At 33.1% G+C, this 27,971-nt stretch overlaps 2 protein-coding genes across 2 annotated transcripts; one reads left to right on the top strand and one right to left on the bottom strand.

Moving 5' to 3' along the window:
• Positions 1-541: 541 nt before the first annotated feature.
• Positions 542-2,171, bottom strand: LOC131605920 (uncharacterized). Its single transcript, XM_058878208.1, has 5 exons — positions 2,032-2,171; positions 1,468-1,837; positions 1,256-1,325; positions 720-1,120; positions 542-580 (listed from the first exon to the last, which is right to left on the bottom strand). Exons 1-5 carry the CDS (start codon positions 2,169-2,171, stop codon positions 542-544), a joined length of 1,020 nt encoding a protein of 339 aa, XP_058734191.1.
• Positions 2,172-18,128: 15,957 nt separating this feature from the next.
• LOC131603644 (cytochrome P450 86A22) lies at positions 18,129-20,340 on the top strand. Its single transcript, XM_058876043.1, has one exon. The coding sequence runs from the start codon at positions 18,536-18,538 to the stop codon at positions 20,087-20,089; it is 1,554 nt and encodes a 517-aa protein (XP_058732026.1). The 5' UTR covers positions 18,129-18,535; the 3' UTR covers positions 20,090-20,340.
• The last annotated feature ends 7,631 nt before the right edge of the window (positions 20,341-27,971 follow it).

The raw sequence follows: 27,971 nt of genomic DNA, 5'->3' as shown, positions 1-27,971 counted from the left end.
CAATCCATACAGTTTTGGTTCGAGTATCGAGTTTGAATTTTACAACCCGTTAACTCAACTCATTTATGTGACATTAGTAATTTCTTAATTTTTAATATTATTTTAAATAGAAATATAAGATTATTATCTCATTATTAACCATAATTTTTTCAAAAAAGTTTTATTCTCCACCAATAATACTACTAGATCAATGAGTATACGTAATTCTAAGACTAGATATTGTTTCTTATTTTCTTATGTATCCAGTGGCGGAGCCAGAAATTTTATGTAGCCTGGGCAAAAAATGTAACTGAACATTACATGTGACAATATATAAATAGTCATAAAGTGTGCTACATAAGAGAGATGAAACTTTCCCTGCGAATAGTGTGCTAAATAAAATTAACAGGTAAATGCCCTCTCTGGGACTTTTTTGCGGTGAATGTTCGAATAATATCAACATCTTTAAGTGACTTGAATATCTCCCGCTCGGTGTAACATATCATCAAGTCATTGAACCACACATCGTTGATCTTGTTGCGTAAATTAGACTTGATAATCTTCATTGCTGAAAAAACTCTTTCAACGGATGTTGTCGATACTGGCAATATCAAAGCCAACTCAATGACCTTGTAAACCAATGGAAATACCAAATGTTTCTCAGTTTGAACCATCTTCATAGCTAAACTTTGAACATCTTCACAAGAAGTAAAGGAAGCATGCTTTTTCACTTGATGTACATAAGTCTCAAGTTGCTCCCTCATTGTTCCACGGTCATCATCAGAAAAGTCTGCATGATAAATATTAGCAAGACGAGCAAGCTTATCAACATCAAACTTGGAAAAAGAGTTCTTGGGGTCAAGACATGAGAAGCAATCCAGCACAATGTTACTTCCTTCACAAAACCGGTGATCCATCTCCACACATATTTTGTTAACGGCAACATAAAAAATCTCTGCACGATAATGGTGAAGATTAGTGACAGTCCTCCCTTCTCTTCTTGAAAGTCTCCGAACCGGTATTTCTTCATCCATATTTGGCACCGGAATACTTTGAGCAAAACAAAATTCTTGGACATCAATAAATAAATCATCCCAACCAGTCTCTCTCAATGTAGCCAACCAAGCTTTAACATCATAAACTAATTCCATAGCAAACACAATATTAAGATCTTTTGTTTGCAAGATTTTTGAAATTTCATTGATGATACCAAACAACTTTAACATAAGCTTCAAAACGAAAGCAAATTTAAAGATCTTCATTTTTTCTATTAAACCCGCCGCTTGAGATGGTCCACGTCCATCTTCGTCAATAATACTAAGCACCTCTAACACGGAGGACCACATCTGATCCAAATGAATCGAGGTAGTATAATGTGAACCCTATTTAGTATCTCCGGGTCTAGCTAGACTAGATGATTGGTGCAAGCCCTTTCCTCGAGATATCTCACCAATCTCTCAAGTCTATTCAAAAAACTTGGTGTTGTACCTCCTTCAAAGTATCCTTTCTCTTGTAAGATGCACTTGTTGTGGTTACAATCAAGGAGATGTATTCAAAGAAATCTTGAATAGATGAGCAACTATTAGCAACGGACACAACCAGCAATTGCAAACGGTGAGCATAACAATGGACATAGAAAGCATAAAGGTTTTCAACTAGAATTTTTCTTTGTAAACCATTAAACTCACCTCTCATATTTGAAGCTCTATCATATCCTTGCCCTCGTATCCTTGAAATAGATAACGTATGACAATCGAGAATACCATAAAGAGCACCCTTTAGTGTCTCAGATGTAGTATATTTAACATGATGTAAAGTAATAAATCGTTCCAAAAATTTCCCTTTGTCGTTCAAGAACCTAGAAAAATAAATAAAAACTCAAATGTATTCATCTATGTTTGAATGAAATTTACAAGTTTAAGTTAATAATTGTAGTAGTTTCAATAACAAATTCATTGTACTAACCTCAACATCACCGCCATTTGTTCTTTTACAGATATATCACGTGACTCATCAATAAGCACAAAGAATTGTCTATCACCAAGCTCTTACATAATCACCTTGGTAACTCCATGTGCACAACACGTTGCAAGCTTCTTTTGAATGTCACCGGAAGTCATTGTGCAATTTTTTGGACCACGATCAAAAGCATCTCTTACTTTTTCATCATTAGATTTTACCCAATCCACCATCTTTCTAAAATTTCCCTTGTTTAGAGAAGTAGGGCTTTCATCATGGCCACGGAAAGCAATGCCTTATGCTATGAGATATCTAGTACAATCTAAAGAACAAGTTAAACGAATTTTATACAATTCTTCTGATTCCCTAGTTGCTCTAATAAAGATACTTGTCACACTTTGTCTTTGATTATTATAATCATCATAGTACTTCATACATGAGTTGTGCTTACTATCATAACTACCAATATGATCTTTAAAGCCTTTAAATGCATGCTTCTAATATTTAAATCCGTCTATGAGTTTTAGATTTTCATTTTATTCTTTTGTTTTTGTTATGAAAAGATAGTTAGGAAGCTTCAATGTTGTACATTTTTGTTGAGTTGAAATATTGTTTTAAACTTTTTCTCATAGTGGAAAATGGTGAGTTTCAAATGGACTGTTTTAACACAATTTATTAACTTTTGTTAGCACCCTCAAGTTTTTAGTACTATCTCAATTTTACAACTTTCTTTATCTTCTTACACTCTCTATGACAACATTGATTCACTCGCACTATAGCATACTCCCTCCGGCCTTATTTATAAGCAAAGGTTCTTTTTTTAAGTTCATTGAGTAATATAATAGACCAGATACATTCATTACTCAATGAACCTAAAAAAAGAATCTTTACTTATAAATAAGGCCGGAGAGAGTACTTGTGTTCCCAACGTAGCAGTGTTCTCAAGACAGAAGCTAGCATTATATTTTTGTGGTTGGGAAGTGTTTATTTTGATTGCATTGAGAATCCTCAATTGTTGCTGTCATTATCAAGGTTGGTTGGTCTGTTTTTGTTGAGATTTCCTTGCAGTAAAAGATTCGTTGTAGGTGAACTTGGAAATATGAGTGAATTAGAGTAGTTGTGTATTGTTTGCTTATAGTATATTAGTTGGAAATGGGGAGGTTTAGGGTGTCTGCCAACAAATTTGTTTAACAGCTTCTAATAATACATCTTATAATATAAATTAAATTGTAAAACAAAATAAATGTATTGGGAGGAAGTATTTAACTTAAGAGAAATGCTTGGTTTACACTCAATTTGACACTTACACCGTATATTATACGGTCTATATATACTTTCTATTTTTTAAATAATATTTTATCTAATTTTGAAATGTGTGCAAGGCTAAATCAATGATATGCATACGGTGTAGATTGCATATGGTGTAGAAACCAGTGTCAACATAGCATCCCTCTTAACTTAAACATCTAAGTCCTTTTGCATACCTCCCTCTTTGATTGCAAACTAAGCTGCATCTATTTGTTGGTAGTACTTTAAAAAAATGGATAAAAAAGAAATTTTTATTAATTTAAATCATTCATTAGATACCTTACGATTAAAATAAGTCATTGAATAAAAAATAAATTGAAAAACTATTACAAATGTTATAATATGTATACTATATTTAAAATATTGAGTTGCTACACTGATCACTTAAAAAAATATAGCTAGAATTTCACCGTCGAAATGAGAACATGCAAATGTGGGTCAAAACAATCAAGCAAAAATAAATTGTAGTGAATAATTATGACAAAGAATGAGACGATACTCAAATGTAATACTAAATTTGGCAGTTGGTAGTTTCAATGAACTTCAAACCTCCTCATTTAGGGAACTTCAATGAAAGGTGAGACCCCTTATATAAAAACACTAAAAAGAAGACTCTGACACTGTAAGGTACACCCTCTATATCATAGTTGGTGATGCTTAAGTGGAGCCAAATCCAACTCAACCGAAAAAAAAAAGGCATTTAAACTTCACCTAAGGATTATTCAAGAATCCATCAATTCTGAAGACCCCTGAAATCATTTTCACAACATAGGACCATGAAGGAGCGTTATTCATAAGAACGGTCCAATGGTGATAGTGGTACAAAATTTTAATTGGAACACCAAACAAGTTTTCTATTGGAAAATCTTTAAAGGTTTGAAGATCGCCCTAGATCAACTCCAATAAAACAAGGACCCCTTGGTAGGATTATCAAGTGAGCAGCCAAACGTAAGAGGTCACACAACCCTTAACACAATATTTAATGCAAGTGGAAGTACAAAAAACAATGAAGGTGTATTGCAATCATTGGTAGGATTATCCCTATTCACTTTATATTGGTAGGTTTGACATTTAACGCGTTTGAGGGTCTCCCTAATCACTTTATATTTGATTCAGAAGTACCCATTAGAAAATAGTGGCACTTAAATAGTAAAGGGGGCCATTGAATGAAGTACCAATTAAAATATTGAGATGTTGTTTCTATGTTAATTGGAAGATTATAAAAAAAAAAAACATCTTCACCTAAGCTAAGCTTGCCCAATGTGAACTACACATATGACGTGATCGACTTAGACCCACGTGATGATCTGGGAAAGAAGAATATGCCACCATTTAATATTTGAAGATAAAAAAATAGAAAAACACGCTCCCTGAAGTTCAAATTACCAAAATCGCAACTTCTTTGGAATTCACAGAATAAGAGTAAATAGTGATTATACTTAGAGAAAACATACACCTATTTGTGCGGAAGTTGTGTGATATGTCATGATTCGAGGAAAGCGTTATAAGCCACAAGTTGTCACTCTTTCATATAGTCAAGTTGGTAGCTCAAAGAAAACGATGCATGTGCCAAAAAAAGAAAAAGAGGTAATTGGTATACGAAGAAGACACGAAGTTAAAAGACACTAGTTTCACTAAAGAGAACAAGTATCCCACTTAAATGGAGAACTTAGTAATGATGAGGAAATCCACTTTCAAATAGAGAATGTGAGTATTCTTCATTGAGTTAAATATATGACCTTTTGAAAAGATCCATACCCCTAATTGTGCATTGATAATTTGACCTGCAAAGCTTCAGCTCACAAAGTCTTAATCTTTATTAACACATTCTCGCGTATAACTAAATTAAGATGAACCCTAAGATACTCCTAAAATGGCATTCTTGAAAAACATGTGCAATTACAACTAAGAGATTCCTTATAAATTAATTAATTAATCAATTAAGAGGTGCTTAAAATTTTTAAATAAATAAAAATAATGAGGTGAATGTATTATCTTTTAAAAATAAAAAAGATTAAATTACATATAAAAATTAAATAAAAAGATAAAATTGTAATGGAGAAATTTAAATTTTTTTAGTTAAATGTAATTGTGAAGAATGAATTGAATGTAATATTTTTTTTAATAACAAAATCTATAGTTAAAAAAAATTAAAATAAATGAAACATGGAAAAAAAATTGATAGCAACTGTTTGAAATATTGCAATCAATACTCTTCATTATCATCTATATATATTTGTGTCACTGGAGAACGCTGCTAGCTGAAGCAACAACAATTTCATGTTGGTGAACTCCATCAATTGAACTGTAAAATAAAAATACTGGTTTTTGGTTGCTCCATTCTGACAGACAGGCTTGAAAAACTACAGCTGAAATTTCTTTAAGAGAGTTAAATTCTTTCTCTGCCTCCTAAATCATGAAAGGGGTGTTAGCTATAGTTTAGTTTTATTTGAATTACTCTTTTAGTTTGTCATATAATAAGACCTATTCTTTAGGGAGTTATATATTCTGTTTTAGCCACTATGCTTAGTTTCAGTTATTTCCTATATTCATGTAATGCTTATTAAATAGCAGTTGCTTTGTTTAATTCAATAAGAGATTTTCCTCTCTCAATCAGTTCTAAGCTTTTTCTAAGTTCTGTTCTTATAAGGGGGGTATGGATTAGAAATGTCCTTACAAATCTTGAAACCTCTGGGCCTATATCTCTTGCTGGACTTTGTTTCTTTGTTTAAACTTTATCATAACTTAATAAATACTTTTTTCTATACCCACCACTTATTCCTTAAACTCACCATGTATTTTACAATATCTAAATTTGTTCCTTCATCATATTTTTGTATTTTATGTCTCCAAAACAAAATAACCCACTTCACTCTAATTTACTTACTATAAACCAGAATTTTCCAAATAACATGAATTACTTTAATTGAATGACAGTAAAGGATGAGAATTATATATCACCATAAAATATATAATAAAATCAAGGTTTAAATAGTCTTTTGATCCCTTAAGTTAGCGAGTTTTTGATGTCCCCATATGTCCATTTCTTGTTCACTTTGATCTCTGACGTTAAAATTCTGTTACAAAAAACGCCTATGTGGCAAACGTTGCTGACTTGACGAACATATTATTATTTTTTAATTAAATTCCACTTAGGCTACCGTGGCTGACGGGGCAAGTTTATATTTTATTTTTTATTTTTATTGAATTTCACGTAGATTGTTTTATTATTATTTAATTATCGAAATGTTAAATGATTTAATTTTTAAAAAATGTTTTCAAGGGGTATCAAACTCCAACCATTCTAGTCATAGCATTTACACCTTTCCACTCTGCCACTTCATATTTTTGTTTAACATATGCATTGGATATTTATATATTACATAAACATGTTATTTATTGTAATATTTATAATATTTCAATTACACTGTTAATTATATTATTTATTTAACATAAACATTACATTTCAATTATGTAACATATTATCTATACATAAACATATTATTTAGTGTAATATTTCAATTACACGTTAATTAAATAGTTAAAATATTTATTTAATATAAACATATTTATTTAATACGAAAATATTTATTTAATACGAAAAATATTTCAAATGTAAAAATGATTTTTAATACGATCAACAATTAAATATACATGTTGATTATAAATTGATTTTTTCCAATGTAAAAATGATACAAAATATTTCAAATTTTTTTTAAATACAATCAACATTGGAGAATACTACTAGTTGATTAAAAATTGATTACTTTAATATAAAAAAAAATTAAAATAATCTATTTCTTTATAAAATACAATCAACAAAGTATACTAATTGATTAATTTTTTATGGGTAATGCTAACGAGTGCCCCAAGGCACTGGTTAAGAGTTTAAAGTGGTATATTTTGTTTATTAAATACTTTTATTAAATATAGTGAAAATTAAAATGATTGACTATTGTAAGAAATAAAAGGTATGTTTTTCTTAAAAACACTTGTATTCAATGCACTACAAGTTTAAATAATTGATTTATTTATAGAATATTTTCTATATTTGGAATCCTTAACCAGTGCCCCTGGGACACTCGTTAGCATGACCCATTTTTTATTTATTTTAATATTTTAAAAATAAAATAATTTTTAATTAATTAGTATATTTAATTGTTAATTTTTTTTAATAAATTAAACAGCACTTAATGAATACAAATATGATACTACATTTTAATGCATTTAAAAATAGCATACGTTACTGTAAAAAAAAAAAAGGATACATTGCATTTAAAAACCAAACAACATTTAATACATTTAAAAACCAAACAACATTTAATACATTTAAAAACCAAACATCATTTAAAAATAGCACAAGTGGCTTAGTGGAAAGGAAAGAAAGCAATCACTTAAAGTGAGTGGGCTTGAAACCCATTACCCACATTTTTGGAAATGTTATCATTTGACACTACAGGGACTGAGAAATTAAAAACAGAAAAACATAAGCTTATGTGGAATTATTAACATCATCATTTTTTAATAGAAGTTGGACGTCAGGGACCAAAGTGAACAAGAAATGGACATGTGAGGATTTGGACAAAATAAAAAGATATTGGGATGAAAATTAAAAACTCGCTAACTTACAGGGACCAAAAGACTATTTAAACCTAAAATTAACTATAGTTTTTTATTTTCACATTATTTCCATATATTTATTTTTTCTTTTTAGAATTTCAAAATTTTATATAAAATAAATTTTAACAAATATTTTTGGAAGTTATAATTATTTACCAAACACAATGTCAGGAATACAATTTATGATAAATGGTTATGATACATAACAATACCTAACTGATACATCATCAATTTCCTTTGCAATACTTTCCAACCTATTCATCATATATTGTCCTTTCTCATCTCCCACATCCTCATAGAACCAATCGAAATAACCACACATTCTTTGCAAGGATCCTTGTAATTTTTATTGATGTATCAAAACGGGTTTTTCATATTTGGACATAAATCAAACAAAACTTAGGACTTACCTTAAAATTTGGACAATTCCAAAAATTCTTTCCAAAATTCTTAATTATTGTTGTTCTACGAAGCACAACTATGTCTCCACAATAACAAATAGGTTCCCATCGCGAGCTTGTGTACACATTGGAATCACAACTTTCATGGCTCATCTGTTTCAATAATGATGAACCTTGACCATAATTCATGCTTCGGTTTCACGATGAGCAGTAGGAACACGATGACCTCAATAAGAAAGAAGTTTAAGAACACGAACCTGCCCTAATTTGATATAAGATGTTGAACACGAAGACACGCAATGGTAAACGAAGAAGCACAATGGTAATAAGGAAGATGAAGTATATATGCCAACTCAGCTGCCACATATGCAAACATAATTGGACGTTTGATGAAAACAAACAGAAAGGACTCATATGACTCTATTAAAAAGTTAATAGACCAATGTGACACGATTTAAAATTAAGGGACCAAACTGAACCCATGAATATATAGTTAAAGGACCAAAAAAAAGTATTTTGTCTTTCTTTTATCAGTTGAATATTGCCTGATGTTAATAATAATATTCATTAGAAAGATACATTAGATTGCTCGGTAATAAATATTATTGGACCTACTTTAATATTAAGGTGTTACTTTGGGTATAAGTAATCATGTATTATATATTTTGATGTCCTTGACCTTCTTTTGAATTTGTGATATTTGTATGATCTTGATGAAATGGAATCCATTGCAATCGAAAATTTCCCGCATTCACACTGTCAACACATTATTAACCGCTTGATTTTGATCATACGGTTAGAAAAAAAAAACAGATTTCTTTTATCCAAAATTATCAACTTTAAATAAGAACCAACTGATCTTGATCAATTGGTCAATTGCGCTTGAATGCATGAAAACGTGATTTAGTGACTGCAGGCAATCTAGGTCTGATCTTGATTCCCTATCTCAAGTTGTACTTATCTATTTAATTTGATTATTATACTCTTAAAAATCTAATTAAAGTAATTTTAATAATTAATACTTTAAAAATTATAAGGGTCTTGCTAACCAGTGCCCTCAGGGCAATGATTAAGCATTCCAAAAAAAGAAAATATTTTATAGAAAATATAATATTTCGATTTTCAAGACATTAAATATGCAGATTATCGAGATAAATTTTCTTTTTTTGGAGTGTTTAACCATTGCCCTGAGGGCACTGGTTAGCATTTCCCAAATTATAATTAAGACTATAAAATTCTAATTATCTTATAAATCTATGAGACAGGTTGTTGTAACATTGCTGTTCGACACTACTATAGTTACTAACTCTACGTCTGCTTGCCATTAACAATATTGTTCTGATTTCATAAAGACAAGTACCCACTTCTATACAAAAATATACTAACCAAAACATTGGTCCCTCTTTCAACAAAAGTCTATATCACAACCAAATAATCAAACTCTTAAAACCGTCATTCTAGCCTTTCAATTAATGCTAGCTGTATTATTTGTATGACTAATTATACTTATTTTAAAATGTTTTTAATTTGGAATGGAAAAAGTACTACCTAGTTATTCATCCTAATGAAGGATATTCTTGTGTGGCAGTTAAGCATATGAGGCAATGAATGGAACTGGTGGAGGTAACTGTATTATCGGTGCTGTATTAATTATTGTTGTGACTACTTTAGACAAGTTTATTATTGTTATTACTTTAATATACTACTCCTAATTATAGTTACTAGCTAGTGTTTTGACTAAGCTCCACAAAAATTGTACTAGTATAAAATAAAACCATAGAATAAAAATAAAATTTAATTAGTCGTTTAATTTATAAATAATGAATGAATACAGTTCTAGATGGACCACGGTCCACAAGATTGATCCAATCTACATGGTTCCATCCTCTTCATAAAAGTGCAAAACATAAGTGTATGTTACAGTGATTGAGGACATTTCGAAGGATAATAAAGTTCTGTTGTGTATTGCAACATAATTTATTTATACCATGTGATGTATCGAAAAAGATTTCATCCACTTTCCTTTCACTGAATATGTGGTCTAACGTTTAAAAAGAGTTAAATAAACCGAATCATTTCAATTAATTTTAAAATTAGAATTGCTTTTGTGGAAGTTTTAATGGTGAAAATAATTTTTGAAAAAAGTTTTATGCCTCATACAAATTTTTTTTAGAAAAAATAAATTGTTTTAATTGTAAACTTTTTTTTAAAATTAATTCAATATAATTTATAAAATTTAATTAAGAATTATTGTTAATTATTTGGAATGAGAGGAATTTCAACCCGAGAGAGATTTTCAATGTAAGAATTGTGGTTTTTTTCAAATGTGTTTGTTTAATCTTTATTGTGTGCAATTTCTTTCTAACACATTATTAAATTATTTTACCCGGGTGTAAAATTTTTATACTATGGTTGGATTGATGAAATTAAATTGAATTGAATGAAATAATGTTATGTTTCATTGTTTAGCACTACTACTACAAAAAAAATTCACATTAATTGGGGAATGGCTTTTATCTTGAGAGTTTGAGGTAATGTATGATGTTATTGAAAGTGCGCCACTTTTCAATTTGGGTCATTAGTTGGAGCAAAATAAAGTGATATGCACCACTTTCCATCTCGTTTGGAATGCTAACCGAGGGAATAAGTCTTACTTTTACCATAGGGTGGGATGTTAGTCAAGGAGACATGAATTATTTGTTACCTCGATTGAGACTGTTATCTTAAGAGATATGAGGATAGTGGATCACTTTTCACATCAATTGTGGTGCTAACCGATGTGAAATCCCTCGTATTTTTAAAATATTTTTTAACTTTTACGTATTTTTGATTATAACTTGTAGATTATTAAAACATAACTTAAATAATACATTTTCTAGTATATTTTCAAATGGCTACATGGTCAAAACAAAACTATACATACTTATATCAAAACCTAAATGGCACCATCATCATTTACATTATCAAACTGTCTCTTAAATCTTAAAATTATTGTGGGTACACTTAGAAAAAAGATATTTTGTGCTTACACTATCATCATCAAAATCACTATCCTTCAACTTGTCGCGTGACTCCTCACACTTCGGACATTGATTCAGTTTTTCATACTTCTTCCTACATATTATACAACCATTACGATATTCTTGTATTTTAATATAGTTCATACCCATTGGATACAATATCTTATTAGCCTCATAATTATGGTTCAACAACATGTTACCTTTTGTAAGCATGTCTTTCAACAATTCAAACAATTTAGTAAAACTTTTATTCGTCCATCCATATTTTGCCTTCAAATTAAACAGTTTTAACACCACTGACAATCGTGTAAATTTGAGCACCCTAGATATAACGCCTCTTCCTTATCATTACATAAAGTATCATACACATGGGCTCTCCTAAAACAATCTTTTCCAATATCACAAACCATATCTTCTAGTCGATTATCCATATCTAAATCAACTTTATCTTTGTGTGACGGGATTGGAACTTTTGAAACCTCCCCATGCCATGTTCATGTCGTATAATATTGACAAATTCCATCACAGCATAGATGATTCAATATTTCTTGTTGGAACAAGTTTGATTCGTCAACTAATCTTTGAATTTTTGATGATAACAAGTACATTTGTATAAAGAACAATTTTGTACTCTAACGATTTACTTAAAGTGTGCAGATATTACTTATAGATTCGGGACTCTAAGTATGCAAGTTTTTTATCTTTCGACAAGTGTAGTTTTTGGACTCTGAACAAAGCATCTATGAACTCTGGGCAATTAAGACGTATTATGAACCATTGAAGAAAGAAGTGTTTACAACGACAAATCTGCTTCTATAAAGCATTAAGTCATCTAGTCAACGAAGATTATCAATATCGACTCTGATAGCTCAAGACTCGGATTTTCTCTAACACGGAAGACTTACTGTGATCAAGCTTCACCTCAATCTATCAGAAGCCTCTGACTCAAGTGGTTAGAAGTGAAGAAAATTAGTAACTCTGGATTATGACCAAGCTTCACCAAAATCTATCAGAAGCCTTTATCTGAAAGAGTTTACTACGAAAGGAGATGGTGTGAAAATATTAAAATAGAACAAATCATCATCATTTCCGCTACCTTAAAAAAAGAACAAAATAAGTGTTGTCAATACCAACTTTTGCAAAATTCCCCATCCCCACCTTCCACTATGTTGCTACTGCCACTTTACCACTGCACTACTCAATGTCTCCATGCAAGTTGTGGTTTATAAATTCTAACTTTACCCTCCAATGGATCTATTTCTCATCTATTTAAGGGGGTGTTTCAAGCCATGGAAATTTAGAGAGAGAGAGAGAGAGAGAGAGAGAGAGAGATTTAAAAAAGAACAAGAACATGAAACACATAAATCATATTCAAAGAAGTTAAGAGAAACACTTGAAAAAGTCGAGCATCAACACAAAGAAGAAAGCTGTTTTTTTATTGAAAGCTTCATAACTTTAATTCTTTGTAAATTTCATTGTATTGTAACTGTGTGTATCAGCTTTTCGAGAAGCATCTTGTAAACACAGACACTTTGTAATTCAACCAGGTTGGTTAATATTCCTTGGGGAACTAAAGGTTTAGTCAAGATCCTCGAGAAGTATTTGACGGGTAATCATTGAAGTTGTAATCAAAGGGTATTTGATTAGTGGATTAAGTCTATGTTGAGAAGAAAAAATCACCTGGGTAGGGTGGGTTGGAGGTAGCCTAGTTAACGGTCAACCAGGATAAAATATTGTGTTCTTTATCCTTATGTTATTTTTCAGTTTGTGTTTGAGTGTTTGAAAAAAAATCTTTTAATCTTGAAACTCAATTCAATCTCCCCTTTCTTGTATTTCATTGAACCTTCAACTGGCATCACATCTTCAGTTCTGACATTGATTATTATCAAAACACTTAGCCGTGTCAGATAAAGATCCATTACTTGAAACACAATAGCGGAAGTTCCACCAGCAAATGCCAACAATGACAAATATCATTTTGCTGCTAAACCTTCAGTCTCTGATGGTGAAAAGTTTGACTATTGGAAGGATAGAATTCAAAGTTTTTTCCTTGAATTCGATGCTGATCTATGGGATATATTAATAGATGGTTACACACAAATTGTGAATGCCAATGGTGTCAAACTCAATAGAAGTTATATGAATAATCAACATAAAAGGGATAACAAAAATCATCATAGATTTAGAACCATTTATGTTGAAGCCATCTATATAATGAGTATGAAAAGATAACAAATAAAGACTCTGCAAAGTCTATATTTGATTCTCTTAGGATGACTCATGAAGTAAATGAGCAAGTTAAAGAAATCAAGGCCTTAGCCTTGATTCATAAATATGAATCCTTCAAGATGAAAGATGATGAAACTATTGAGAGAATGCTCTTAAGGTTTCAAATTCTGGTAGCAGTACTGAAAATTCTAGACAAAGGCTACACTACTGCATATCATATAAATAAAATCATCAAAAGTCTTCCAATGAAATGGACACCTATGGTGACTACACTAAAGGTGTCAAAGAATCTCAACATTACCACTCTGGAAGAAATTGTAAGTTCTTTAAGGAGTCATGAAATAGAACTTGAGGAAGATGATCCTCTGAAGAAAGGAAAATTTATTGCTCTGAAATCCAAAAGCAAGTCTAAAAAGACTAAAACCCTCCAAGCAAAAGAAGAAGAAGAAGAAGAAGATTTAGAAGAAGATTATGATGTTGAAAAAGAAATGTATTTGTTGTCTAAAAGAATTAATCAACTTTACAAGCAAAGACAAAATATGTTCAGAGGATACAAAAGATCTTGTGGTCATTCTGAATCAACATCTAGCCAGAAGAAGTATGGAGTTAAGAGAGAGGTTACTTGCTTCGAATGCAAAGAACCTAGTCATTTCAAGAACAAATGTCCAAGACTCGGCAACGAAAGACCAAAGAATAAGTAATTCAAAGATAAGTAGAAAGGTCCCATGGAAACATGGGATGACTCTGACTCCTCAAAAGATGATTTTAAAGAAGAGCAAGAAAACATGGCATTAATGGCAAAGGAAGAAGCAAGCAACTTTGAGTCATAACTAGAATCAGACTCAAACGAGATGTCCTTAGCAGCCAACTCAATACACTAGTCATGGTACCTCGACTCTGGATGCTCTCGACATATGACGGGAAGAAGGCATATGCTCTAAGACTTGGAACTTAAGCCTGAAGGCTCTGTAGGTTTCGGAGGAGATCAGATAGGAAAAATCATTGGCTCCAGAAATTTTGCTAACGGTACTCTACCTTCGTTTTCTAATGTTTTATTAGTTGAAGGATTAATGCGTAACCTTTTACCCATAAATCAATTAAGTGATAATGTTTATGATCTTATCTTCAATTAAGAGTCATGTAAAGTTGTTATTCAAAAGGATGGTTCTCTATTATTTAGAGGCAAAAGGAAAAATAACATTTATAAAGTCAATCTTTCTGATTTAAAAAGTCAAAATGTTAAATGTCTTCTATATGTAAATGAAGAGAAATGGACCTGGCACATGAGGTTAAATCATGTTAGCATGAGAAAAATCTCAAAGCTAAAGTTTGCGTCAGATGCTCTTTGTGAAGCATGTGAGAAAGGGAAGTTTTCAAAAACCTCTTTCAAAACAAAGAATCTTATTTCTACTTCTAGGCCTCTGAAGCTCTTACACATTGACCTTTTTGGGCCTGTGAAAACAGCCTCTGTCAGTGATAAGAAGTATGGATTAGTCATATTTGATGACTACAGCAGATGGACATGGGTATAATTCTTGAGACACAAGGACGAGTCACATTCTTTATTTGCCATTGTCTGCTCTCAAGTGCAAAATGAAAAAGAAGTGATCATGGTGGAGAATTTGAAAACAAATATTTTGAAAAACTTTTTGTTGAAAATGACATTTTTCATGATTTCTCTTGCCCTAGAACTTCCCAACAGAATGGAGTTGTAGAACGGAAAAATTGTACTCTACAAGAAATGGTCAGAACCATGATCAATGAGACTAATGTGGTAAAGTATTTATGGGCAGAGGCACTTAACACATGCTATTATATTCATAACAAAATCTCGATTAGACTAATCCTAAATAAGACTCCTTATAAATTGTGGAAGAATAGAGCATGTCAAACATTACAGCCATTGCAGCCATGTCTCATTGCCTGTCTGCTGATGATGTGATGTATTTTTTGTAAATAATTAACCTCCAACATTCAAGTTATTTCCCACTTATTAGCAAGGTATGCACAAATCTCTCGTTAGAACATCAATCTTCAGAAGAGAATAATGTACTTGTGCTCTGTTACCCATCGCAGGCTTCTCATCATTTCTTAGTATCTTGGTTTTGACATTGGTACTTTCCCTTTCATTTATCTCGCAGTCCTTATCTTTAAGGGTAGGCCCAAGGCTTCCTTTTTGCAACAGTGGTTGATAGAATCAAAGCAAAGCTAGATGCTTCAAATGAATTCTTACTCTCTATGGAAGGCAGGTTGCAACTAATAAAGAGTGTGGTGCAAAGCATGTTTTTCTATTCAATCATCATATACTCTTGGTCAATTTCTTTAATAAAAGATCTAGAGAAATGCTTAAAAAAATTATGTGGAGTGGAAATTTAGAAGTTGGAAAGCTAGCGGTTGTCTCTTGGTTTAAGGTTTGTGCTTTTATTAATGATGGTGGCTTTAGATGAGATCTCTTATTCCTTTGAACGAAGCCTCTAACCTTAAGCTTTGTTGGAAATGGTGAATTCTAGTGATTAATGGGCTTAAATCCTCAAAAATATGGTGATTAAGAATGATAGAATTATTAACTACAATATTTATTCTTCTATCTGGAGTGGTCTCGAGTCCAAAATACATGCTATTTTGGATAGATTTTGCTAAATTATTGGTAAGGAAAATAATATCAAATTTTGGAAGCATGATTGGAGTGGAACTACTCTGATGCACCTTTCGAGCATCCAACCTTCTTGGATGCAATCTCTGTAGCATCTGGTGTAGAAGTTCATTGTCAACCATCAATAACATATTCCTAGGGATCTATAGATGAAATTTCCTAATATATTGCATTTTCTTCACAAGATAGTTATTCCCCTAATATGAAAGATGATAATTTAATTTGGAAACAATCCTCATCTGGTACGTCATCTTTCAAAGACGCTTATAACATCTATAAACTTCCTGCTAATACTTGTATCTGGCTCAAAGTTGTTAGGAGCAGTGTAGTGCCTCCCTCAATCCCCATAATAAGATTTTTTTTAATGAAAATTTACTTTTAAGAGGTTGTAACTTACCCTAAATTTATAACTTATGCTTCAAGCTAACTGAATCATCTAATGATCTTTTCCTGTAGTGCTCATTTTCCTTAGATTTATTGAACAGATTGAGCTATATATTACTTATGAATATCTTCTTTTTTAAAAACAAATTAATGCTAATATATACAGAGACAAAATATGTACATCGAAAGGTTAGACCTGGCCTAGAGCAAACCAACAGACAAGAATATAAATAAAAAATAAAGGACTAAAGCTGAACAAAAGTGAATAACCTACCACAATGATCATCCAACCTCCATCCTGCTAGCAAAATCAAGCAAACTGATATTGAGACAGGTCTAATTTATTCTGAAAGAACTCTGATCTAATGAATTGAGGAACCTCATCCCACCATTGAGTGTCCAACAACTCATGATTATGGTTAGCAAACCTATATACACACTTATTTCCTTCTATATAAATATGAGTGGAACACTTTAGAATACGCGGGTTCTTGCAGTTATCCCATCTGTTCTGAAGTTCATAAGATATTAAAGACTCGTTACTAATGCCCTGAAGATCGGCTTTGGAGCCTGCTTCTATCCTTAATTTAGACCAGCCTTTAATCATCGTATTTTTTAACACTACCATAATAAAGAGAAATTTTGCATCCAACTTTTTTGGGCCTGAAATTCGCCAAAAAAAAAACCCAAAGAATTTTCCTTTATGGTCCCTTTCAATGGTCCCCATGCGGCTAAGTTATCTCCAACGGAACCATTTGTGTTAATTTTCGTCCAATCCCAATTTGGTTTTTGCCAAATAGCGGTAACAGTTCTTAGAGTCCTTATATATTTTACTTCAATATGCAATATGTCCAAGATGTCCCACTCTAAAGTGTGTTGTGCAAACCATCCATGTGAGAGGGAAGAGTCCATCTTAGTATGTGTCAAAATGATTCACAAATGAATTGAATCCTAGTTGAGAAATTGTTGAATCGTTTGTCATTTCTAGCAAACCAAATGTGATGGATCGTGTGCTACCAAGCCGCTAAAGCCGCGTCTTTAAGTTTGAGATGCCACCCAAGTTAGTCATCACAGAAGATCCTCAACAGACTTTGATAAAATCCATATCTTAAATCTGAAAGGTATTAAAACTCCACACACTCGACTTTCGATTATACTTGACTCAAATTTACTTGAGTCAAATTATAATTGAGTTAGGAGTAATATTATTTTCACATTAGTTATTAACTAATCACATGGCTATAAAAGAAAAAGTTATGCAACTCCCTTCATCAGGCTCATAACTATTGTTGTGAATAGGACGAGACATAACAAAACCTTGTTCAAAAAACAACATCATTGGTAGTATTTAAACATTTGTAGATGTTGGACATGATTTAATTTGGCGTCCACATATATTAAAACCAAGGGACTGTTGTAACCCAATGTACCAACACTTTCACATTAGAGATGTACACTTTTATCTTTATAGGATAGCTATGTCTTTGGTTTTACCTTTATACATACACCTTTATATTTATATACACCCATGTCCCAACTAAACTAACAACTAACTCGGTGGACATTGATGAGGGCGGTCTTATAAGGCTACTCACTCAAAATCCTATAGAAGAAGAAAAAATTGCAGCTTAACTTAATTTCAACAGCACCACCCAGCTTCTCTACTCTTCATTAATTGCCCCGCTTTTTGTTTCACCGTCTTTTCTTTTCTATAAATCATCACTTTTTCTCACTCACAAGCTGCTCAAAATAAGCTCTTACATCTATCTCCCTTCATCTTCTATCATAGCCAAACTCTTCAACACTCTTCTCACATTTTTCACATTCAAACATCAAAAACCATACGTGCATTCAAACATTAACGTTAATTTTTTGTTTTAACTTTTGTTGTTCATTCATCCCTGCAACAAACGTGTTCGCCGGGAAAATTTTCAGGTATAACAAATAAAGCTGTGTTTTCGGTTATTGGGTCCCACAAGCACATGGATGAATCAACAGCATTAATGATCTTAACGGCAATAGCGGCCTACATGATATGGTTCTTGTTCATCATACGGTCATTAAAAGGTCCACGTGTCTGGCCCTTAGTGGGCAGTCTACCTGGTCTCATCCACCATGCCAACCGCATGCACGACTGGATCGCTGAAAATCTCCGCGCGTGTGGCGGCACGTACCAAACCTGCATCTGCGCCGTTCCATTTCTCGCTAGAAAACAGTGCCTCGTGACGGTCACGTGCGACCCCAAGAATCTTGAACACATACTCAAACTCCGTTTCGATAATTACCCCAAAGGTCCTACGTGGCAGTCAGCGTTTCATGACTTGCTTGGAGAAGGTATCTTCAACACAGATGGTGACACGTGGCTGTTCCAGCGTAAGACCGCCGCACTGGAATTCACCACGAGGACCCTACGACAAGCCATGGCTCGTTGGGTTAGCCGAGCTATAAAGTTTAGATTCTGTCCAATTTTAGCCACGGCTCAGAAAGAAAACGTTCCGGTGGATCTTCAAGACCTTCTCCTTCGGCTCACTTTCGACAACATATGCGGCTTGGCTTTCGGTCAAGACCCTCAGACTCTAGCAGTCGGACTTCCGGAAAACGGCTTCGCGCTTTCTTTCGATCGTGCCACGGAAGCCACACTCCAACGGTTTATTTTACCTGAAATCGTGTGGAAGCTGAAGAAATGGCTTCGGCTTGGAATGGAAGTGAGCCTAACAAAAAGTTTAAAGCACATAGATCAATATCTATCCAAAATCATTCAAAACAGGAAACTTGAGCTACAGAGTGGAAGTGAAGCGTTAAACGACGACCTTCTCTCGCGTTTCATGAAGAAGAAAGAGTCTTACTCTGAAGAGTTTCTTCAACACGTGGCTCTCAATTTCATCCTCGCTGGACGTGACACGTCATCGGTTGCTCTGAGTTGGTTCTTCTGGCTCTGCATTAAAAACCCACACGTGGAGGAGAAAATTCTGGTCGAGCTTTGCACCGTTCTGATGGAGACACGTGGAGATGATCTCTCCAAATGGACGGATGAGCCTCTCGCTTTTGATGAAGTTGATCGTTTGGTTTACCTGAAAGCTGCTTTATCTGAGAGTTTACGTCTTTACCCTTCTGTTCCAGAGGATTCAAAACATGTGGTGAACGACGACGTTTTACCGAACGGAACCTTTGTTCCGGCGGGCTCCATGGTGACGTATTCAATTTACTCCGTTGGGAGGATGAAGTTCATTTGGGGAGAGGATTGTCTTGAGTTTAAACCTGAACGGTGGCTTTCAACGGACGGTGAGAATATGCAGGGCTCTTACAGGTTTGTTTCGTTCAATGCGGGGCCGAGGATTTGTTTGGGGAAGGATTTGGCTTATCTGCAGATGAAGTCCATTGCGGCTGCTGTGCTTCTGCGCCACCGTCTGACGGTTGTGCCGGGACACCGTGTGGAGCAGAAGATGTCGTTGACGCTGTTCATGAAGTATGGATTGATGGTGAATGTGCATCCAAGGGATCTTGCGCCGGTGGTGGAGAAGATAAGCAGCAACTAAGGGTTTAGTGATGGAACTATAACACTGAATTTCAAAGAAAAAAAGTTGTAGTGAAGTGAGTATATTCATAAATTAAACATAACATCACCTGTTTTAAATAAATTATATATAATATTGATGTTGAAATAAAATATAGTGTTTTTGTTGTTAAAAGTATACTACTAGTACTAGCTATTTACTTCTTATAAAGTGATGATGTAACTTTTTTGTTGTTGTTGGATAATGATGGAATGAGATTTTTGTTTTGTTTACCCTTGCTTCAATTACAAGAAACTACAACTAAAACTAAAAAAATATTCAACTCAAGCAAGAAAGCTCTTTAGAGCATCATTTTAGAGAGATTGAGGATTTTATTGAGCACAGTATGTCATACTATATTTTGTAAGGATCATAATTAGGTTAGACCCTCTATGCTTAGTTAGAAAATCCTTATATGCATTTTCCTCTAGAAAAAATGTTTAATTACAACATTTCCTTTAGTTAAATGAAATCTCTCACATTTGCAATTAAAATTGAATAGAGGGTTAATATCTATTTTGCCTCCTGCCATATAGGGTCTATTTGAAAAATCCCCTGCGAAAAAAAAGTTGCAATTCGTCCCCTAACATACGAAGATTCTCCTATTTTACCCCCTCGAGGAATCTAGTCACCAGAAATATTGACGTGGCAATTTATTTTTATTTATTATTTATTTTTTATTATTATTTTTAATGACGTGGTCGGAGTATGTGGCATTTTTATTTTTTTTTATTTATTTTAATTCCACGTGGCAATTTTCATTATTATTTTATTATTAGGTTGTTGCAATTCGTCCCCTAACATACGAAGATTCTCCTATTTTACTCCCTCGAGGAATCCAGTCACCAGAAATATTGACGTGGCAATTTATTTTTATTTATTATTTATTTTTTATTATTATTTTTAATGACGTGGTCGGAGTATGTGGCATTTTTATTTTTTTTTATTTATTTTAATTCCACGTGGCAATTTTCATTATTATTTTATTATTAGGTTGTTAAAATGGTAAATATTTTATTTATTATTTATTATTATTTTTAATGACGTGGTCGGAGTATGTGGCATTTTTATTTTTTTTATTTATTTTAATTCCACGTGGCAATTTTCATTATTATTTTATTATTAGGTTGTTAAAATGGTAAATATTAAAGCTTAAAAAGATAGTCTCAATGGGACTTGAACCCAAGACCCAAAGCTTACACAAAATCAGTATAACCACTAGACTGCACGTTTTTGGTTGACTTATTGGTGACTTTGGTAATACTTATTAGATACTGAACCAGTTAATATAAACTAAATCATTATAAACTAAAAATATTTTTATTTGGTTCAGTTAGTATAAACTAAAAATATTGCAGGGGGTTTTTCAAATGACGCCTATATGGCAGGGGGGAAATAGGTATTAACCCTTGAATATACATGTGACATCATAATTGGCTTGCTAATGATATATGTATGGTGGTTTTTGAATTCAAAGAAACAATCACCTTCAGGATATCTTGATCCTGAGTCATTTTAAAGCCAAGACAAAGGATCATCAGTGCAGCATGAATTATATTTGTATTCCTTGAGAAGCTATCGAATTCTATGATCCAATGGTCATAGTTATCTCTAATCTAATCTCATGTTCCAACCCAATTTTCACTCTAATTTCAATTTTTATCCACAATCAATACAAAAGCATCTTTCTGAGAATCATGTCATTGTATTGAGCTACTATTAGATTTTTTCTGCGAGTTTGGACGGGAGGGGAGGGAAAAACTTCTGAAAACGAAATTTTTAAAAAATATAGAAAAATATTTGACATTTTTTGAAAAAATGATTTTGTTTAGAATCATAAAAGAGTCATTATCATTACTATAATTTTAATTTTTCACAGTACTATAACAACTTAAAATATATTTTAAAAAATTATGAAAACTCTCCAAAACCCCTATTCAATACAATTTTTTAAGTCCATGGTGTTATAAATAAAATCAAACTCTCCAAAATTCTCCTACCTAAAATTTTTCTATTCTTTTCATCGAATCTTTCCTATTTTCCAAAGTCCTCCCCTCCAAACTCGTAAACAAAGTTATAGGGGAGTTTATATACAAAAGCATCTTTTTGAGATTCATGTCATTGTATTGAGCTATTACTAGGGGAGTTTATAGAAAATAAACTTACTTGCACTATTTTCGTAAGCACGTGATCAAGTATAATGAATTCTTTATCAATGCAAACTAAGTGTTGAAGCATATCTTAACAATTTTGTTGATGAAAAGAAAGAAAATTTATTTCAAATTTGTCAAAAATCAAGAAGCTTAAGAATGTCTGGTTTGAACGGTTCGCAGATTAATGGATTTTGTTTTGGGCTTTATTATAAATTTGTTGGATTTTAGCAATTATAAATATGCATTTATATTATTATTAACAACTTAAGATTTATAGGGTTTATGGTCTTCTCAAGGAAAAACCTAGAAAGATTTTGGAAAATCTTTGAAGTTATTTAAGGGCATTGGAAAATAATTTTAAATATTGGGTTTGGGTGATTCATATATTGGAGAGGTTGGAAAACAATTGGCTTGGTTCTGAAGGCGAATGTTATTTTCTTGTAACTCATTTGAAATCTCTTCTAACAACTTTATGAGTATAGTGAGTTGGAGAGTTACTCTTCCCCCAGAGTACATCTTGTGATCGAACTAGGTAAACAAACTTTTCGTCTTTTCTCCCTTAATTTCTGCTTACTGATTATTATTATTAAATGCCATTTATTTTGGTTGATATTGTTCTTTGTTTCACATATCAAAACATTGATTTGAATTGAACCTTATCATTATCACATCACAACACTAAATATCTTCCCCTCCAAGTCCACCATAAGTCAGCTAAAATAAATTAGCATTTAGGCCCTTCAATTTTCTTTAATCTAGTCGAAGATATTTTGATTATGATTGAAAGTTTTATTAGTAAAACCTAGAACTCTCCAAATATTTTTGGTTGCAGCATAATCCATGAGGTACTGAAACATGTCTTCAGTATTTGTTAAACATATTGAGCATTGATCTAATTGAGACGTGTTCCTACGGTGCATAAGACTAAGGATATGAAAAGCCTTAAGTCAAATGGTCCATATTAATAGCTTAATTTTTCTGCACACTTTAGTCTCCAAACCAAGACCAAGTGGTATCCTGAATGCTCATAAAATTTTCCCTACAACCATTTTATTTCTTGTAATTGTTGTGTAAACACCTCCGATGCTTCCTTGCCAAATGTAACAAATTCGAGACATGATCATTTATAATTAATAACTGATTACAAATTATTTCAATTAGATTTATAGGCATGTGGTTTACAACTGATGCTGATGACATTCACCATCAATCAAAATATATGATTGTCAAATGTGTATCTTGAATTGCAACAAAATTGACCTCATGGAAAAGATGTTCTTTTGTGATCCATGGTGCATACTGCAAATTCTACACTCACTAAAAGGAAGACATTCAAGAGACAAGATTGAATTTTATGAAGAAAGATTGGCTTCGACGAGTCCGAAGATATCTTCGACAAATTACTAGCTGAGAAGCTAGTCACACTAATAGGTTGCTTATTCTATCTGGGACTTAGAAATATTTTAATTCATTCAGACTCGGTGTTAAACGAAAAGGATTTCGAAATAGGCCAATGGCGGGATTTTTAGCCTTATCTGTCCTTTGAGAGGGACGCTTGGAAACTTGCAAGAGGTGAAGCGCATGCAGACAGAAACGTGTCATCTTGTGAATAGAAGACAGTTGTAATTGAATTAGTATATATAGGAGTCTTAGTAAATAGATTTTTAGTGCGTTCAACATTGTACTATACTAAAAAAATACTCAAAGTATCTAGCATAGTGAGAAACAAGTCTCTCTGAGAAATGCACGTTTGAAACACCATTTTTTCAGTTATAGAGCAGTTATTTACATTCAAAGTCATTTATATTCAAAGTCATTTACATTTCTTGTCCAATTTATCTTTTTTCAGTTGAAACCCTTTACATTTCTTGTCCAATTTATCTTTTTTCGCCCTTTACCTTTAAAAGCAAACCTTTTATAGTCATTTATCTATTTTCCTTTAAGATTATCTTTACATTTAGTGCCTAGAAAACCTAAATACATAAAAACCGAACACATATGTCTTAGGATCAATCTAGTCGACTCTACGAGTAATCGAAGTGTGTAAATTTGGAGGACTAATGGTTGTTTACCAAAATCAAGGGTAAACAAATGGGCATGCCCAGTGGGACCCTTTAAGTCCGTTTCAATTTTTTTTAAATTTTTTGTTAGTTTTGTAAGTTCTACATATTAAATTCCTCTCAAACTTCGTTGTATGAAATTGAGGAGTGGTAGAGTATCCAGAAGTAACTAACCCATACCCAGAAAGAAATACGTTAGAAAGATGATTAAGCCACCAACTAACAATGTAGAACAACCTCCCCTTTCGACAGGAGAAAATACGACCACGTCAAATGTGTCCAAAGCAATACCCTACTTAGCGAGTACGATGGAAATATCGTCAAATGCGCAAAGTGGGTCAATTTTATCTCCAGTTCGAACACAGGGTCAACCAGTGACCCCAAGACCAGTGGGAAATAATAATGTTAGGCCACCTTATGTGCCTGGATTCACAATGTCGTTAAATGGTCGCAAACAACCATATGGCATGTCAACTTCTATGATGACAAATTTGCACAATAGTGTATCAACATTTGTTGAACATGTGGTGACAATGTTTTTGCCATTACAAAGGTCGGGATCGGTCGTAAACACTCTGGGTCGAAATACCCAACCCCCTAGGGCAGGATTTTCTGCCCAAATGCCCGCATTTACAAACCATTATGCGACATTTTTGAGACAGCAAATGGATTAAAGTTACCATGAGATGGTTAATATGCTTACCCAACACATGGGTACAATTTTCAACCCTTTAATACATAACCCCACCCAAACCAATCAGCAATTAGCAGCGCAGATAATGAAGGAGTGAAAAACACTAGAAATGGGGATTTGAATAGGGGTTTACACCTAAAACTTTTCCCTTTAAAAGAAGTAGTTTCTTGATAATAAAGATAGATATGCAAAAAGGGAAGAACAAGGTATGTTTATACTAGTTCACTTGAAAATTATCAAGCTAATCTAGTCCACCCGTGAAGGTGATTTCGCCTTATCAACAAGGTCTTAATCCAATAATCTCAAGATTATTACAATGCACAAATTAACCGCGAGTGACTAACTTACAACCTCCAAGACACACTAATCTTAGACTTCTTAAGAATTTTGACCAACTGGTCTTTTAAGGTAAAGATCAAACTACAGTTTAAGAAGAGATTTGTTTACAATATGTGCTTCTACATAAGCTGGAGTAAACAGTTTAATCAGATTCTAGACTAAAGAGAATGAAAAGCTTATGAACAGTCTTTCAAGAATATATGAAGAGTGTATGAATTAGCAGCCTTTCTCTTTGAGTCTTCAAGCCTATTTATAGCCAAATAAAATAATATATTTGTTGGAGGGCATTTCTGGAATTTCCATAAAGTTGGCAGCTTGAATCATGGGGGACAAGATAATACGCCACGTCTGTCCTTTCATGGTAGTGGAACGAAACATTCGCTTGTACTTTGTACTATGTACCACGTAACGTTATCTTCTATTCTCCTTGGGTCGTCAGAACTTCAAGTCTTCAGATTCTTCATAACTTCGTCTTCAGAATCTTCAGCACTTGGTCTTCAGTACCCTTTATCTTCAGAAACATAAGTCTCTAACATTTGGACTGTTCTTCAGAACCTTTGTCTTCAGATCTTCAGAACTTGGTTTCTTTAGACAACGTATCAGAGTCACAAGTTCATAACCTTCTAAAGTGATTTGCTACTGTTCATCAAAACTTGTGTAGTGCAAAAGCAGAACTTGGTTTCTTCTGATATGTTAGCCACGCCTTTCATCAGATTCAGAACCTGTTTGTTAAATACTCAAAATAACAAACATTAGAGTACCAAAATTATCCATACAAACATACTCATTGTTATCATCAAAACTCAGAGATATTATTGTAGAACCAAATCTTGTTCTAAAAGATGATACAAATTACAGATTTCTTTGGCGCTCCTCAAGAGCCAATTCGACAACCCCGTCGGGAGAGGATGTTAGAAAACCAAGGACCCATCCTAGAAGAGGATTTAACTATCAACCACAATCAAGGTTTTTGAGCTCTTCCTGATGCTCGTTAGCCTTTTGAATCTTTGCTTGTAGCTCTTTGATTTGTTATTTCCATTCAGAGACATTGGTAGCACAAAGGTTGAACTCCTTTTTACGTGTTGAACATGATTGTTCTAGAGATTCGACCTTGTTGGAAGAATTGGCAACTTCATCCCATGTTGCTTCTTGGGTTTCCATCTTGTTATTTATCTTGGTCGTGGCATCTTGCTTGTGCAAAAGATCTGCAAAAATTTGATCAAGGAGGAAACCAAGTTCAAAAATGATGTCTGCTACCTCAAGCAAAATATTTAGAACGTCTACTTTCTTGAGCAGTTCTTTGATTCCATGTCAAGCACTTGCATTTCTCTCCAACAATTGAATCAAATCGTCATCAAAGACCGTTTTTCTAATCTTATGGAGAATTTGGTGAGTAGGTTCGACAAAGCGATGACCTCTAGAAGTAGTTGAAGAATTAGACGTAGAACTTGTCCTTGTACTCATCATGGCCTTCAACTACTCAGCAAACTTAGTCTTTTTCAAATTCTCTAACTCTTAGGAGTAAGAGGAGTATTTGTGGTTGACCAAGGAGCCCTAAATTTTTTAACAGTCCCAAAAGACTGAGTAGCCTCAGAAGTAGCATCTGGTTGAGGATTTTCCTTTTTGGGTTCTCCTTCATATTCAGGCTCTTCATTGGCATTGGACATAAGTTCATTTCATATTTTTGCTCCTTTTTGAATGGAGTAGGAATTTTTGGAGAAGAGTCATCAAATTTGGGTTGCTCTTTAGTGTTTGGCATTTCCATGGTGTTATGTTCAAAATATCCTTCATCATGGTCGGTTTCAGTAGATTCGGTATTGACTTCCTGTCCATTCTCCTTCGCACTTTGTTGAATTGCCTCCCAAGTAATATAATGGCATTTGACATTCCTTTATCAGTATCCAGGTCACATTGACCCTCTTTATCTTTAGTGTAAGATACAAATGCTATGATCTTGTTCTTCTTTTCAGATTTATCACTAATAACCAATTCAAAAGTTTGAAGTGACCCAACAAGTTCATCCAATCTCATGTTGCTGATATCTTGTGCTTCTTCAATGGCTGTTATCTTTATGTCAAATCTCTTAGGTAGAGATCTGAGAATTTTTCTGACCAGTTTTTCTTTTGTCATCTTCTCTCCCAAAACACTAAATGAATTTTCTATTTCAAGAATATTCATGTGAAAATCATGAATGCTCTCGTCATCTTTCATCTTTAGATTCTCAAATCTGGTAGTTAAAAGCTGAAGTCTAGACATCTTCACTTTAGATGTGCCATCATGAGTGGTTCTATGAATTTCCTAAGCATATTTGGCCACAGTAAAAGTGTTTATCAACTTGAATATGTTTTTGTGAACTCTGTTGAATAGGTAATTCAAGGCTTTGGGATTTCCAAGAGTCAGTCCTTTTTTTGCTTCAAAGTCTTCTTCCCATCTATGTCCTTCAGAACAAGATGGTTCCAGCCTTTTATGACAACTTTCTAAGTTTTACTATCCATAGATTTTTAGGAATTCCATCATATGTGCCTTCCCATAGTCATAGTTGGTGTCATATAAGAGTGGTGGCCTGTTATTGAATCCTCATTCCTTGTCCATGGTACTAGAAGATATCTTGCCTAGAG

This window comes from Vicia villosa, linkage group LG5 (genome assembly GCF_029867415.1).
Source record: "Vicia villosa cultivar HV-30 ecotype Madison, WI linkage group LG5, Vvil1.0, whole genome shotgun sequence".
NCBI lineage: Eukaryota > Viridiplantae > Streptophyta > Magnoliopsida > Fabales > Fabaceae > Vicia > Vicia villosa.
Note: the sequence above shows the minus strand (reverse complement) of the source record. Positions and strands in the feature narration are given on the sequence as shown.